General features: G+C 42.3%; 1 protein-coding gene across 4 annotated transcripts in view; it reads right to left on the bottom strand.

Moving 5' to 3' along the window:
- The window catches only part of LOC126458605 (E3 ubiquitin-protein ligase RBBP6), a 387,537-nt gene that overhangs the window by 334,497 nt on the left and 36,833 nt on the right, over positions 1-16,207 (bottom strand). For all 4 annotated transcript variants that reach the window (XM_050095761.1, XM_050095763.1, XM_050095764.1 and 1 more), the window contains exon 2: positions 12,119-12,342. In XM_050095761.1, the coding sequence (XP_049951718.1) occupies positions 12,119-12,284 (166 nt within the window). In that variant the 5' untranslated portion in view covers positions 12,285-12,342. The remainder of the gene's footprint in view (positions 1-12,118; positions 12,343-16,207) is intronic.

The raw sequence follows: 16,207 nt of genomic DNA, 5'->3' as shown, positions 1-16,207 counted from the left end.
AAAAACAGAGAAATGCTAAATGAAATGCATTTGGCTATGAAGAGAGCAATATGTGAATCTTTTGACTAGCACAGCACAATGTTATCAAAAGAAATTTTGATCTTATGTAAAGCTGTTAGTAGTACCACAGTTAGTATCCAGATAAACACAGGGACTTTAATTGAAAGTAGCAAAAGTTAATTTCTTGCACCACTGCAGAGATGAGTGGTACATATATTAGCATCAGCAGCATTGAGAAACAACTGAAATCGTTACAACAGAACAAAGTTCCAGGGCCTGCTGGAGTAGCAGACTAAATACACAATTTTCAACTGAATGAGCCCCTCTTTTACCCAGAACATACAGCATATCCCTCGAACAAAAAACTGTCCAGCAGTTGGAAACAAGCACAGATCACACCCATTTACATGAAGGGCGTAGAAGTGATCTACAAAACTAAATCCCATATCCCTCTGTTGCAGAATCTTGGAATATATTAAAAAGGCCAACATAATGAAGTATCTCAAACAGAATGACCACTATCATGCCAACGAGAGTAGATTACGAAGACATCAGTTCTGTGAATGTCTCACAAGCCAGTATACAGAGAGATTATAAATGGAACGTTAATAAAAAGAAGCGATAGTACGAAAATGAAACTTTGTGGAAACATTTGTACGGACATGTGGAAGAGAAATAATGAATATACCATTGAAAGAAATGAATTTTCATTTCCACACGAGAGGGAACATTTGTTAATTGTGTACCACGTATACATTCCATATTACAAATGCTGTTTAATGTGATGACAATGCACATTCATGACAATCTGCAATTGCACTAGAGGTAACATTTCACAACTGTTCACTGTGTTGCTCGAACGGTGGAAAATGGAATGTTCAACTGACATGACACAGTTCATGCACTGCATGAAGATCACACATTGCATCCAGCATTCTCAACCACAGCAACAGTCAACTTCTCTAAGGCACACCTGCCCATAGCCTCTCCCAGGAGCAATTCCTAATTTCCCAATTCGCCAGTTAATTCCAACATCTGAATATTTTCAACTCCTGTGTGGGAAGAGGACCTCTCCAAATTCCTTTAATACATCAACACTTGTGAAGAGCAGCACTATTATCGCTGTAGTCATGATTAAACTGCTTTACAAGTAAAGTCCTGTTCTCATTGTCCAGACACATATTACCAGTCTGCAACTATAATGCACACTGATGCTTGTTTTGGCCCTATGTTGCCATACCAGTACTGGCGCCTAACGAACACAAACCCTGCAGCACACAATCTGAACATCATTTCCATAAAGTTGGGTGCTCATATAGTAAATAGTTTCTGCTACTATGAGCATGTATAAAAATAACCTATCAAGAGAGATTTGTGCACTTCACACAACAATTAACTAATGCAAAAGCCTTCAAATGGCAATACAGATTGTGTTGCACACTGTGATTTTGCCAGCTTACATTTTTTTGTCTTAACTAATACCCTTATAACTTACTTTCTGTGTATCGTAACACCACTACCAACAAAGTCGGTGGTAAGTTAACAATAATTTCACATGCAGACCTGTAAATGCTCATACTGACAGCAATGGTACTAAAACTGGAATTGATGGCTAGCAGTGATCAAGGAACTGCCACAGAGGCTGTTACAATCTTTAGAATGGATAATTTCATTGGGCTTTAATTCCATTAACATAGAGATTTCTTAATACAGTTTATCAAGATACAGACGAAAAAGCATGTGTTATATGTTGAAAAATGCCATTAAAGATCTTAATGTACCATTCCCAGAGTCCCAAGGACGGAGGTGGCCTTTCACGAGTTTGTTTCTTTGTTTTGTTTTAGGATGCAAAAAACAACTGAGGTCATACGCGCCCAAGTCAAAACTATAGAACGCAAACACAGAGACAAGGGAAATAACTATATGTACTATATGTCAGTCCTAATGGAAAGAATAGGAGACATCTAAACAATGCACGTGGAGGGAAAAAATACAAAAATGGGGATCCTAAACCAAAAATTAAATGGCCTTCACTATATTGCTTCGGCAGATAAAAAGTAAAACACGGGCGACAGCCCGCGCGTCATTTGCTAAAGGAGCTGGTAAATCAGGTGGCAAACCCAAGATGGAATGTAAATTAGTAAAAAAAAGGACATTCCCGCAGGTAGTGGCGTACAAAGTGGTGAGGTAGCACTACTGAGCAAATGACAATGGCTAAAAGGCAGTGCCCAACACGCAGCTGAGTTAAGATAATCTCCTCACGGCGGGAGGGCCGAGAGGTGGTCGTCCAACGTGCCGGGAGAGGCTTAATATGCCGAAGCTTATTCCCGTGACGGGAGGACCATTGGCGGTGCCAAAGGGATATCATCTTCTGGTAGACAGCAACGCAGAGATCACAGGAGGGAATAGAGGTACTCATGGGCTGAGGTAAGAGGACTTTAGCCTTGGCAGCAGCGTCAGCAACCTCGTTTCCTGGCAGACCGACATGACAAGGGACCCACAGAAACATGACATTGGCTCCACCAAGAGTGAGCAAGTGACAGATTTCCTGTACCCACTGTACTAAGGGATGAGCAGTGTACAGTGCACAGAGACTTTGGAGGGTGCTGAGCAAGTCGGAGCAGAGGACACAATTGGGAAGGCTGTGTCGCCGGATGTACTCCGTGGCCTGATACAAGGCGAAAAGCTCAGCTGTAAATACTGAGGAGTGGGCCGGAGGCCAAAATCGATAGACACGGGTACCAATGACTAATGCGCACCTGACCCTACGGTCAGTCCAAGAGCCATCAGTGTGCACAACGGTACTATCACTAAATTCCATGCGAAGGTCGTGAAACTGAAGGCGATAGACCAAGGCTGGAGTAGTGTCCTTAGAAAGCGAATGAAGGCCAAGGTTAACATGGGCCGTTTCACAAAGCCAAGGTGGCAAGACACTTTGCACACATCTGTTTATAATGAATGCAGTCTTCCAGTGTAGGGTGGTGGTTAAAAATGGGGAGAGCACGTCTCCGTGCACGAATTGCATCACGGCACGTCTCACTCCACCAGGGGACTGGGACACAACTTGCTAAAGAGGAAGTGCGAGGAATGGAACATTCTGCAGCAGTAAGGATAATGTTTGTAAGACAGTCCACCTGGTCATCACAACTGAGGAAATCTTGTTCTGTGAAGGTCACCAGGGAGGAGTAAAGTTGCCAGTCAGCCTGAGTAAGCTGCCATTTAGGCATGCATGTGGATAGGGTTGGAGTCTGCAGACGGAGAACACAAGAGAAATGGTCGCTCGAGTAGGCGTCAGAAAGAACACTCAAGACGATGGGCAAGCTGGGCAGTACAAAAGGATAGGTCCAAATGGGAATAGGTGTGCGAGGAGTCAGAAGGGAAAGTGGGTGCACCAATGTTAAGGCAGAAGAGGTTGAGTTGGTTAAGAATGTCAGATAAGAGGGCACCTCTCTGGCACATCCTGAGAGAAGCCCAAAGGGGATTGATGCGCATTAAAGTCACCGAGTAGCAAAAATGGTGGAGGTAGCTGCCAAGTACATTGAAGGAAGTCGGCCCTGGTGACATCAAAGGACGGAAATATATAAATGGTACAGAGGAAGAAAGTCAGGTGGGGAAGGAAGAGGCGAATGGCAACAGCTTGAAGATGGGTAGTCAGGGAGATGGGTCGACTATGAAGGTCATCCCGTATAAACAGGGTGACACCCCCATGAGATGGGATGCTGACCTCAGGTGGAAGGTCAAAACGAATCGGTAAGTAACATGGGAGCTCAAAGCAGTCTTGAGGGCGCAATTTCGTTTCCTGAAGGCAAAGTACACAGGGATGCTACGATGCGGGAAGTAGCTGCAAATCCTCTTTATGGGACCGAAGGCCGCAAACATTCCATTAAAGGACAGTCATGAGGAGGAAGGGATGTATAGGTGTCAACTCAGGGTGTCCGCCGAGGGACAGCCGGTGGAGAGTCGCTACCACAAGGCACAGAAGCAGGAGGAACCTGCTCCATGGGGTCTACACAAGCACCGGGGGCTTGTGCGGGCGGTCAGTGGAGTCCAACACCAAAAAACGGTTGGTGATGCGCACCGGCAAGACAGAGGCCGGCTGGGCTAAGTGACCATGTTGCGACACCATCGAGCAGGATCTTCGAGTTAGTGAAGGGGTAGACCGTTTGTCTTTAGCGGACTTCTTCGAGCCCTTCTGGGTAGAGAAGACTTGGGTGGTGTTTGGCTACAGGGACGGAGGAAGTCTTTTTGGGAGTACTCCTTCTGGCCTTTCCTGCCTGCCGGTTGTGTAGTGGGTAGCTCTGCCCCTTTAGGTGAGAGTTTGACAGTTTGTTGCACAGTGGGACAGGGGGGTGGCAATGCTACCTTGACACTGGCTGACTTCACAACCTCAGAGCCAAATTTGAGGTCACACGTCTGTGTAGCCATGTCCTTTATGGAGCGAGGGGTAACAAGAACTGAAATATAAGTGCCAGACGGGAGAACACAGGGTTTGCGACTAGCCAGTAACTTGCGAGCTACTGGTAAGGCAATTTTTCCTTTACCCAAATCACTTTAACACACTGCTCATCTATATACACGGGACAATCCTGCGAGGAAGCGGCATGGGCACCATTGCAATTGATACAGCGGGGAGAAGGAGCTGGACATTTTCCCTCATGTGCACCCCTGTCACAGGTTATGCATTTGGCTGGTGTCGACGAGATGTTCTAGTGTGACTGAACCGATGAAACTGGTCACAGCGCATCAGATTTGGAATGTACGGCCGGACTGTGATGATTTGGATGGCAGCACCACTCTATCAAAGATGAGGAAGAGTGCGGGTGGGCACCAAGGAGGAATCAACCTTTTTCATTACATGATGAAAAGCAATGACACCCTGATCAGAAAGGTAAGATTGTATTTCAGCCTTGGTTACACTATCAAGCAGCCTGGTGTAAATCACAACACGGGAAGAATTCAAAGTTCTATGTGCCTCAACACGAACACAGTAGCTGTGGAGAAGCAAGGCAACAAGTAGTAGTTGTGCTTGAGCATCAGAAGCCGTCTCCAAAAGCAAGGTGCCAGTCCGTAAATGAGAGCAGGATTTCACAGGGCCAGCAACTGCATCAACACCTTTCTGAATAATAAACAGATTGACCGTGGCGAAGAACTGACCATCTTCAGTAAGTGATACCACAAGGAATCGCGATGCAGTGGGAAGAGTCTTCGAATCAGTAGTCTCATTATGTTTACGTTTCGTAGCTGTCGACGGAGAGGACAAGTGACACATCGCATGAAAATCCCCCATAACTGCCAGTGTCTCCGACGGCACGCTCCTTGCATCCGGGGGCCCCCTACATAAGGGGGCACACCTGCCTTAGGTGATTGTTCACACCTCAGGTCACACCTCCCGAACACCTGACAGAGGGACAAATGGGCAATCTGGGAACGTTACAGCTCAGGCCATCACCCCCCCCTGGGCCTGGCCTGTACCAGGGGGTACATTCAAACCCTACCTGTCGACCCAGGGCTGGGAATTATGCGTTACAAAGTCACCTTTTACGGGTCAGATGCGTGGGTCAGCCTTCAGGAGCACACAGGGAGGAAGAAGAAAAAAAAGAGGATCCTCAAATGCCGAAGTGGAGGAATGAGAAGAGAAGGGAAACAAAGAAAGAAAAAAGGAGCCAAAAATAAAGTTGAGACTGTTCACAGGTCAGCAACAGAATGTAGAACATTCCCAATAATACCCCAGACATGTTCCCCGTGGGAGGGAAAAAGGAATAGCAAGAGGATAGACATGCAGCACGGAAGGGATAAAGTGCTGCAAAGGCTGGGGCCCCGTGGTAGCCAAGCACAAACCTGCTAAAGAATGACAAGCCCTCTGGGGGGCCTTTCATGAGTGACTACCAGACTAAATTGCTCAGTGATAACTATGAAAGCTGTCTAGTTGCTCAAGATATTTATTTACAATGACATTTTGGCTACTGTTGTCATCAGATTAAAGTTTAGAGCTTTTAAAACAGAGTTCAGTGTTTGTTTCAATAAAACCTACCTGTAACGAGGACACCTAATCCCTTTTAGGCAAACATTTTATTGAAGCCGACACCTGTTATTTTACATGTTTTAAGTTTTGATCTGATCATGACAGTAGTGGAAACATCACTTATGAAATGGGTGTATTAAGTGATCTAGACAGCTTTATTCACAAATACTATGATTCAGCTCTCAGCTTTCAGCATACATATTTTACAACTTTAGTTCTGATGTCAAAAGGCACGATTTATTTCAGATTTGTTTAAAATGGTGGTAAGGGGAATTCTGGTCAGGAAAAAATTACTAACATGGAGCTATCCTCAAATATAGACTGAAAAACTTCTAATTACTAGTTAGCAACAGCACCCACCCAATCAAGCAAGAAGTCATTTGTACATAGCATGCAGTCATCATTTACACTTATTCCCGTAAGTTGTATGTACTAGGTAGGGATAGGAATAGCATAATGTTTGATGAAATGAGTTTTGAGTCAAACTGGTTACCTGTTCCAATCTCGAAATGCATTATTTTACACATACACACATGAATCTGACAAGAAAGGTGAATGTTCTACATAAGTACTTTATTTTTATATTTTCTGTCGGGTAGGCACATTAATCACTTAGACCACATAACTCTGATGAAATTATTAAACTTATTTAGAACACATAAACCATACACTGTCTTAAGAGTTCAGTTTGATTTTGAGCGCATCACCACAAGTAGGACAGTATATGCTGTATTAATCTCTGAAGGTGTAGTATGATTCAATAAGCAATTTAATGTGGACTTTTACATGAATGAATGCTCTCTGAAGTTTTCTACCCTTCTACATGAATGAATACTCTACGAATTTTTATACAACACACCAGTTCACATCAAAGTACCTCACCTCAATCACATAAAATTATGATCTGCTGCTGTGAAGCAAAACTTACTTTCATTAGCATTACTAATCTATACCTAATTAATTCAGACCAAAATATATTTATGAACACTAGACTAATCACATAAAGAAATGAGACTAGACATCTCATTTTCCAGAAAATGATCTTTGCACGCTTTTACGCTCAGCAGGCAACATAATAATAATCAGCTTCCGAAGAACAAGAACAAGAAATGTACAACTACTGTGTCTGTAAAATGAGGTATGACTCCACAAATGTTAAAAAAGGCAACGAATTATTTTATCTAGTAAGAAACTGGACGCAAAAAATTAGATGAACATGCAAAATGCAGTTTTTTATTTATTTATTTTTAGTGCATATCAACAGCAGTGTGATGTGTCATTCACATTAAACAAGAAATTGCTGTTTTGTGAATGTGTTTTACTGAAATATTACTAGGACTAATACACAAAAACAAAATATTAAAGATAAGTATACAAGCAATATGGAATTCTAAGTCATAATTGGATAAAACCAGCACTGTATTAACATTCTATTTCCAATTTCATATTAAACAAAAGTAATGATTCTAATTAATACAATTTTATGATTTGTAATGTAGAACCACTTCCCAAAAGGCATCTAGAATTACTGCAAAGAAGTGGGCTTGAGGGGGAGTAGGAGAGAGACCATTCCTACAAATTAGTCTCAGTTTTCTAACTAGGGCTCTCCTGCACTCATTACAGCATTTATTACTGCTAACACTTTTTCTCACCTATGTGTACCTTTACCATTTTCTCCCCTTGCTCATATAATGGTTCTTACACACTTTACCTTGATATCTCTAATGTTGCATGTACCCTATGTTCATAATTTTCCATCCACCACCATTACTTCCAAGCAGCCACTTAATACCACAATTTCTAACCCAACTGTGCCCTCAGTTTCACATTACGGCACCCTCAGAATCACATTGCTGTTTTTGCCTTATGCACTGTAGTTTTAGCATATAAATAAATATAAACTTTTTGTGAAACATTCCCACATGGCATAAGAGTTGTTAGCCTATTTCTTTATGACTGTTTTCATTTATATCTGTGTGTTTGTCAGTTACTGAAGCTCCTTTTAGCTGTTCTTATATTGTTGGTCCATCAACTGAGTAACTGTTTTTATTTCATTTCGGCTTGCTAACTAGTTCTCTTTCCAATCTATTTCGTTCCAAAATATTAGCTGTTTCCTGCAATGGATCCAGAACTGCAATTCACCATGTCATTGGTAAAAACCTAAGAATTGGGACATCAATGCTTCTCATGTCTTGCACGAGACTCTAGGCAGAACTGACCAAGACATTTTGGGAATGCAAGGGAATATGTAAACAGCTAATTTTAAATAGACAACAAGAGAAACACATGATAAATGACATATCTGAACTCTTGCTCCATAATCTTAATCACAATGCAAGGGTACAATCTAGTCAAAAATATGGTTGTCAGTAACATTCAGTAGCTACTGCAAAACCATAAAAGACTTACTCTGATGGAAGTATTTGAAGCAAGTTCTCATGAACACCACCACATCCTCAGGCTGCAAGCTCAAAGAAATTTCAGAGAAAAAGAACAAAGTCTGATTAATAAAAGAACATTCTGATTTCTGAGCTAAAAACTCCAAGCTTGTTTACCTGTACCTTGATGGTTATCTAAAACCACATCTTCACCCCCACTGATAGTGCTGAAGCGATGCTCTGACAGTTCATGTGCAGTACAAACAATGTCCTGGCCAGCACTGATCCTATTCTTAACTAGAGCCCAATTTCTTAACTAATTAGACCGCCCAAAAATGTTTCACTTTAACTCTGCTTTTCCTGTTTCACTCTCAACAATTACAACACACAAACTGATTTGGATGTATATACCATAATGAATTTTATTTATGTTTTAACAATATAAGGAAAATGCAGATTGCTGTTAACCGTACAGGTGACATGTTACATTACATTTAGGCACTACAAAAAGACACTTAAACATTAGCTTTCAACCACAGCTTCCATTACAAAAGGAAACACACACACACACACACACACACACACACACACACACACACACACACACAAGCGAGCACACACCTCACATACATACGACTACCATCTCCGGCAGCTTGGACCGGAATGCAGCTTCATGTAGAATGGAAGCAGCAATCTAGAGGGAGTGTGGAAGGGGAAGGGATAGCAGTGTGTGGGTTGCAGGGCAGAAGAGTGATGTTTGGCAGAGAGTGCAAGGGCTGGATTGCCAACAGACAACGTTGAGAGTCTGTCGGCAGGGAGATGCGGATGGAGGGGGGGAGGCAAGGGGGAAGCGAAAAAGGAGAGGAGTGGGGAAAGATAAACAAGAGTGGGTGTATTGGCAGAGGGCGGCAAACAATGAGGGTGGGAGACGAGAAGAGGGAGGGGGTGACAGTGCAGAGGGGGGTGGGAACTGTTGGGTAGAGGACATGGTGACATGATGTTGCTGTAGGTTGAGGCCACTATAATTTCAGGAGTAGAGAATGTGTTGCAAGGATAGCTACCACCTGTGCAGTTCAGAAAAGCTGTTGGTGGAGGGGAGGACCCAGATGGCTCAGGCAGTGAAGCAACCATTGAAATCAGGCATGTCCTGTTCAGCTGCACATTGTGCCACAGGATGGTCTACTTTGCTCTTTGTCACAGTTTGGTGGAGGCCCTTCATCCTCTTGGACAGCTGGCTGGCAGTCAGACCAATATAAAAAGCTGTGGAATGACAGCAGCAGAGCCGGTGTATCACATGGCTGCTTTTAGAGGTGGCCCGACCTCTGATGGGATAGGATAAGCCTATGATAGGACTGGAATAGGAATTGCTGGATGGGTGAATTAGGCAGGTCTTGTACCTGGGTCTTCAATAGGGATATGACCCCTGTGGCAAAGGGTTGGAGTTGGGATTGGGAGTGGGACAGGGATGGACTAGGATGTTGTGGAGGTTGGATGGGTGACGGAAAACCACTTTAGGAGGAGTGGAAAGCATCTTGGGAAGTATGTCCCTTATTTCAGTGCATATTGATAGATAATCAAAGACCTGGTGAAGGATGTGGTCCAGTTGTCCCAGTTCGGGTGATATTTGGTAATGAAGGGGGCACTCCATTGTGGTTGATTCTTGGGGATGGTCGGAGGATTGGGGGTGTGAGGTGAAATGGCATGAGGTCTGTTTGCAGACTAGGTCTGGGGGATAGTGCCTTTCTGTAAAGGCCTTGGTAAGACCTTCAGCAAACCATGCAAGGAAGTACTTGTTACTGCAGATACGCCGTTCCTGGGTGACTATGCTGTGTGTGTGAGATTTATTTATTTTTTGGAAAAGATGACAGCTGTCGAAATGCAAGTACTGTTGGTAGTTAGCGGGTTTAATGTGGACAGAGGTGTGGATGAAATCATCAGAGAGGAGGTGGTCATCGTTTAGGAGGGTGCCCACTGGGTTGTGGAGGGCCGGGTGAAGTGGATGGGAAAGAAGGTGGTGAGGTTATGTAGAAATGAAGATTGGGTGTCTTCGCCCTGACTCTAGATCAAGAAGAGACCATCAATGAACCAAACTAGTGGTTTGGTCTTCTGGGAGGCTATGAATGTCTCCTCTAGATAGCCCTAGAATAGGTTGGTATAGGAGGGTGCCATCTGGGTGCCCATGGCTGTGCTGGGATCTATTTGTACACATCCCCTTCAAAGGAGAATTACTTATGACTTAGGATGAAGTTAGCAAGGTATATGAGGAATGAGGTAGTGGGTTTGGAGTCTGAAAGACACTGGGAAATGTAGTGTTCAATAGTAGTAAGACCATATGCAAGAGAAATGTTGGTGTATAGAGAGGTGATGTCAACACTGACGAGTAAGAATCCAGGAGGTAGAGAGGTGAGGATTGTGGAGAGAGAGTGAAAGAAGAGGTTGATATCTTTGACGTGGGAGGGTAGATTACGGGCAACTGGTTGGAGGTACAGGGACCAAAATTCTTTAGTGGTAGCACTATAACCAGCCACAATGTGTCATTCAGGACTGCTGGGTTTGTGAATTTTGAGGAGCATGTAGAAGGTGGGTGTGCAGTGCATCATAGGGGTGAGGAGGGAATGGATTCAGGGGAGAGGTTCTGTGGTAGGCTTAAAGCTTTAAGCAGGAATTGGAGATTATGTTTTATATTGGTATGACTACCAACCAGCTGTCGACTAGTATGAAGGGCCACCGCCAAACTGTGGCCAAGAGAAAAACAGACCACCTTGTGGCACAACATACAGTTGAACAAAACATGCTTGATTTCAATGGCTGCTTTACAATCCGGGCCATCTGGATCCTTGCCGGGATTGATGACCCAGTAGTTTAGTTGCTTTAAACACACGATAACATGTATCATCACTCCTGCCTCCTCTTGTCTCTCATCCTCTTTATGTGCCACCTTCTGCCAATGCATCTGCCCCTCTTTCCCCTTCCCCACTCCTTTCGTTTGTTGTTGCCCCCCCCCCCCCCCCCGCCCCCATATCTGCTTGGCCCATAGCCTCCCAAAGTTGCACCTACTGGCAGTCTAATCCTTGCACGCTCTGCCAAACAGCGTTCTTCATTCGCACAACCCATATACTGCTATCCCTTCACCTTCTTTGCCCCCTCCAGATTACTGCTTACATTCTACATGACAGCTGCATTACAATCTGAACTGCCAGAAACAGCAGCCACATGTGCGTGAGATGTATACATGCTTACGTGAATCAATGTATGTCTTTTTCCTTTTCTGATGAAGGTTGTGGTCGAAAGCTAATGTGGCAGTGTCTTTTTGTTGCACCTATCTGCAGCTTATCATGCCATCTTTACAGTAAGTACCAATGTGCCTTTTCCTTATGTTGCTGATATTACAGCCTGGTGTTTCCATTATTTTACTTATGTTTCTCTGACAAACAATGAGAACACCATTCACCTGTAGAGTTCAAGGTCTTCATTAAAAAGTGACGATACACAAAGTTTAACTCTGAATGTATAGACGAATTTCTAAATAGCATAACTGAAATAATGAAGGAAACAATATCTGCCACAAAAAGAAGGTGCTCCCACACATTACAAGCTGATCTGGTAAGGACCTCCACAAAGGATACTGAGTATCTCAAAACAGCCTGACAAAAAAAGAAACTTAAACAAAAATTAGTACACACTGCACTTCTCAAGTAGATGCCATTGTTGAACTTACCCTCTTTCGTTTGAGCATTTGTGATCTGCAAGTCAAAATCTGTGTTTTTCCCAATTCTCTTCTGGTGAAGAATTGCCTTTTTTAAGTCTCGTACTGAGATATGAAGGCCATCAAATGTGACGGTATCATACTCAAGGGCAGATTTAAATTTATAGTGAACAGACATGATATCTTCATATCATCAACAATAGCCTACGTGTCACTTCTAACAACAAAAAAAGTTTCTGAAAAGAAAAAAAAAGTATCACTTAAGTGCTATGAATGTGAGGAACATAAAACAATGAAGTTAAATAATTAAATAATAACATACCAAACTGGCAACAAAAATGCAAAATCTAATTTTATACAACAAAAAGAAGACAGATCATATCATTGACAAAGTTGAATATAAAACATTTTTCTCTTCTGATTTCTACTGACAACAACCAACTGCAGTGTGCGTCTGATGCTCTGGGAGTTACTAAGTACACATCTAAATCATGAAATGCTCAACTGAAACCACTTGCATTTCATTATCTGTGCCTTAATCAACTCAAATAATACTTTAACTGCAATCCACAGTCACGGAGCGTTCAAGAGAGCCAAAATTCATGCAACGATCAAATTTAAAAAAACTGGCATTAATTGAGTCCTAACAGGCAGTATGCACCAATTTTTAGCAATTCTGAAATTAATATCTATTAAAACAAAGTCACATCAACTTGAAGTTTAGCTGAAAGGGATAGTGTTTTATGAGGCATGGTCCTATTAAAAGGTCATACATCCTTGATTTCCTCTGACCTGAAAACTGGCTCACTCAGCTAGTTGGCAGACAACATACAGTTCGATGTAGAACCTGAATCAGAAGCGACTTGATTTTCTTTATCTAAGTATGCTAAGTATTGCAAGAATATCTCTCTAATTCCAACCAAACAACCATGCTTCTTGGATTCAAGGCTGTTACATTTCTATAACATTTCTTTTAATAATGCCACAAGCGAACACTGGGTTAAGAAAACTACACTTTTAGGAACAAAATAATTGTTCCATTTTCACATTTGCAATGGTGTACCATATGGTGGCCAAAGGTTTACAAATTTAACATTTACACGTCTAACCCCAATACCAGAGTTATTTTTAAGAATCTAATGTATTTATAACACAGGCAACTGTGAGAATAAACAGTTGATAAAATAGTAATGGGACTTCAAGTTACCTCCTTACAACAAGGAAGGGTTTCACAACAAGGTCACTCTGTAGGGTCCCATTGCCACAAAGAGAACACGTCAACAACAGTGTAATTAACAAGCAAAGATGCAATTTGTGTATCAGCTCTGAAACTTTCGATCACAGAGATAAACGAAATAATGAAAGATATACAACAATCCACGAAGCAAAAATGGCTGGCTGTTCATTGGATTAAAAAACAATAAGCCAGAAATTCTGCAAAAAACTAAAACCTAATACAGTAAAAGCTCAATATACTGCAGGTTCAGGTAAAATGCACTGTAAAAATCTTATTACTATCTCAATGAAGCTCTTCTGTCGTCTTACTTATCCCTGCAACCTTCATGCCCTGAAAACAATAACCAGAAGAGACGCGAGTAACTGAAGTCAACCTCAGGTTTGTGTTCTTATCACTATATCAGATGTGTCGCTTGGCAGAAATCTGAATACACAGGGTGATTATAATTAATGTTAAACTTTCAAAACACTGTAGAAATAACAGCACTGGTCAGAATCATGTCAAATTGCAGCGAAATATTATTGGAGAAGGGAGAAACGTATGGCAGAAGAAAAAAATGGTGCGAAAATTGATGAATAGATGGTGCTGTATGTGTCAGAATACGTACATGAAAACACCTGTCATGCGCATGACCCATTGAAGTTGGTACATACATGCCGGGTACAAGGCTTTTACTCCTTTCACGTCTGCAATGTTCACTATGACTGTCTCGATGCAGGATCGCGCTCTGCTTGTAAAGCTGTACTACAAGAATGATGACTGTGCACAAGTCACTCTGCAGAGGTTCCGCATATTGAAGGGTTTGAAAAAAGTGTTGGTCTGATGACCAATGTGGGTCTGGAGAAAAGATTCGGAAATTCAAAAAGACAGGTTCTATTGGTGTGCAACCTGGGAGAGGGAGGGAATGAATTGATTCAATGTCAGTGAAAGCAGTGGCCACAGCAAAGGAGGAGATGAGTGGCGGTGTGCAAACGTGTAGTGCACGGAGAATTGCCCGAACATTGGTCATACCCGTGAGCACGGTGCGTAAAATCCTACGAAACATCCTTCTTTGCTATCCATTCAAAATTAGCGATGTGCACGAGTTGCTTCCCATTGATCTGCCAGCAAGAGAAACCTTTGCTTTAGAATTTCTTGCTAGCATGGATGTGGATAATGATTGGCCGTGGAAGATTTTGTGGACAGATGAAGCCCACTTCAATCTGATAGGGTATGTCGCGATGTGCACGAGTTGCTTCCCATTGATCTGCCAGCAAGAGAAACCTTTGCTTTAGAATTTCTTGCTAGCATGGATGTGGATAATGATTGGCCGTGGAAGATTTTGTGGACAGATGAAGCCCACTTCAATCTGATAGGGTATGTCAATACACAGAACTGTCGAATGTGCGCCAAGGAAAATCCACACACAAATCAACCAGTATCACTGCATCCTCAAAAGATCACTGTGTGGTGCGGGTTTACGGCATCATTTCTCATAGGGCCATATTTTCTCAAAGACAGCTGCTTCAGGATCTGTTACCTGTACCGTCACTGGCAAGCGCTACGAGTGTCTTTTGCGCAACCACGTCATTCCAGCTCTCCAACAGCATGGATGTGTGGATGGCATCAGTTTTATGCAAGATGGCACACCTCCGCCCATTGCAAATCCAATTAAGCAGCTGCTGAAGTGCCATTTCGAAAATGCTGCAATTATCAGCCATCATTTCCCTACAGCCTGGCCGTCCCGATCACGTGATCTTTATCTGTGTGACTTCTGGCTGTGGGCTATCTGAAAGATGTTATGTTCAGTGTTCCGACTGCAAACTCAGCTGCATTGAAGGCGTGCATTGCGCAACACATTCTGAACGTTACCCTGGAAACACTTCGGTCAGTTATTGAACATGCTGTTTCTCGATTTCAACTTGTTGCAGGAAAAGGTGAACTGCATATTGAATAAGTTTTGCACCACTTACACAGAAATTAATAATCCGATTTGATTTTTATTGATGCTTTGTATGCAGTTTTTGCGTCGGGACAATTAAGAGCCGATGTGATTGATGCTTTTTATGCGGTTTTTGGCCTCAGGACATTAACAACTGATGTGAGTGATGCTTTTTATGCAGTTTATGGCGTCAGGACAATTGAAAACCAATTTTTCGCATCCGATGTGATATTACCTTGCCGTGGTGGTTGGGCTTACGTAACTAACAGTATCACACCTGTACACCCACGCAGTCTGAGTAGTGCAGTTTGTTTAATGTCAAACCTTAGGCATTGTTATACAATTCATTTGCCATTTTTAGTCGACCACTATTAAATCATGAAGCTTACAGCAGCATCTACTGCTACATTTTGTAACTCTTTATTTTTCTTCTTCCATACGTTTTCCCCATTCTCCGATAATATTCCGTTGAAATTTGATGTCATTCTGACCAGTGGTGTTATTTCCACAGTGGTTTCAAAGCTTAATTATAATCACCCTGTACATCACAGGTTAACACTGCAACACAGTCAACAAAGTGAGTGCTAAAGCAGTCAGAGATGAATATGAAAAAGAGGAGATTTAATGAGTATAGAAGATGTTCCCAACACCCATGAAATACTGAATAATATACACAATATAAACAACACAATATAAACAACACAATTACATAGATGAAGAGACAAGGGAATCAAACCACATTCAGCTGTTGCACCAGGTGACAATAAAACAGTACGCATAGAAGAAAATGACTGAAATGACTTGCCAAAAACAGCCAATGGACTTCTTTAACCCATTAAAAAATTAACCTTTAGCAATTTAGCAAAATAAACACCATCTGGATCACAAGTTTTTATTCTCCGACAACCAGTTTCAATCAACACTGCGGATCATCTTCAGATGT

Source organism: Schistocerca serialis, chromosome 2, assembly GCF_023864345.2.
Source record: "Schistocerca serialis cubense isolate TAMUIC-IGC-003099 chromosome 2, iqSchSeri2.2, whole genome shotgun sequence".
Lineage (NCBI taxonomy): Eukaryota > Metazoa > Arthropoda > Insecta > Orthoptera > Acrididae > Schistocerca > Schistocerca serialis.
This window is presented reverse-complemented; position numbering and strand designations above follow the sequence as displayed.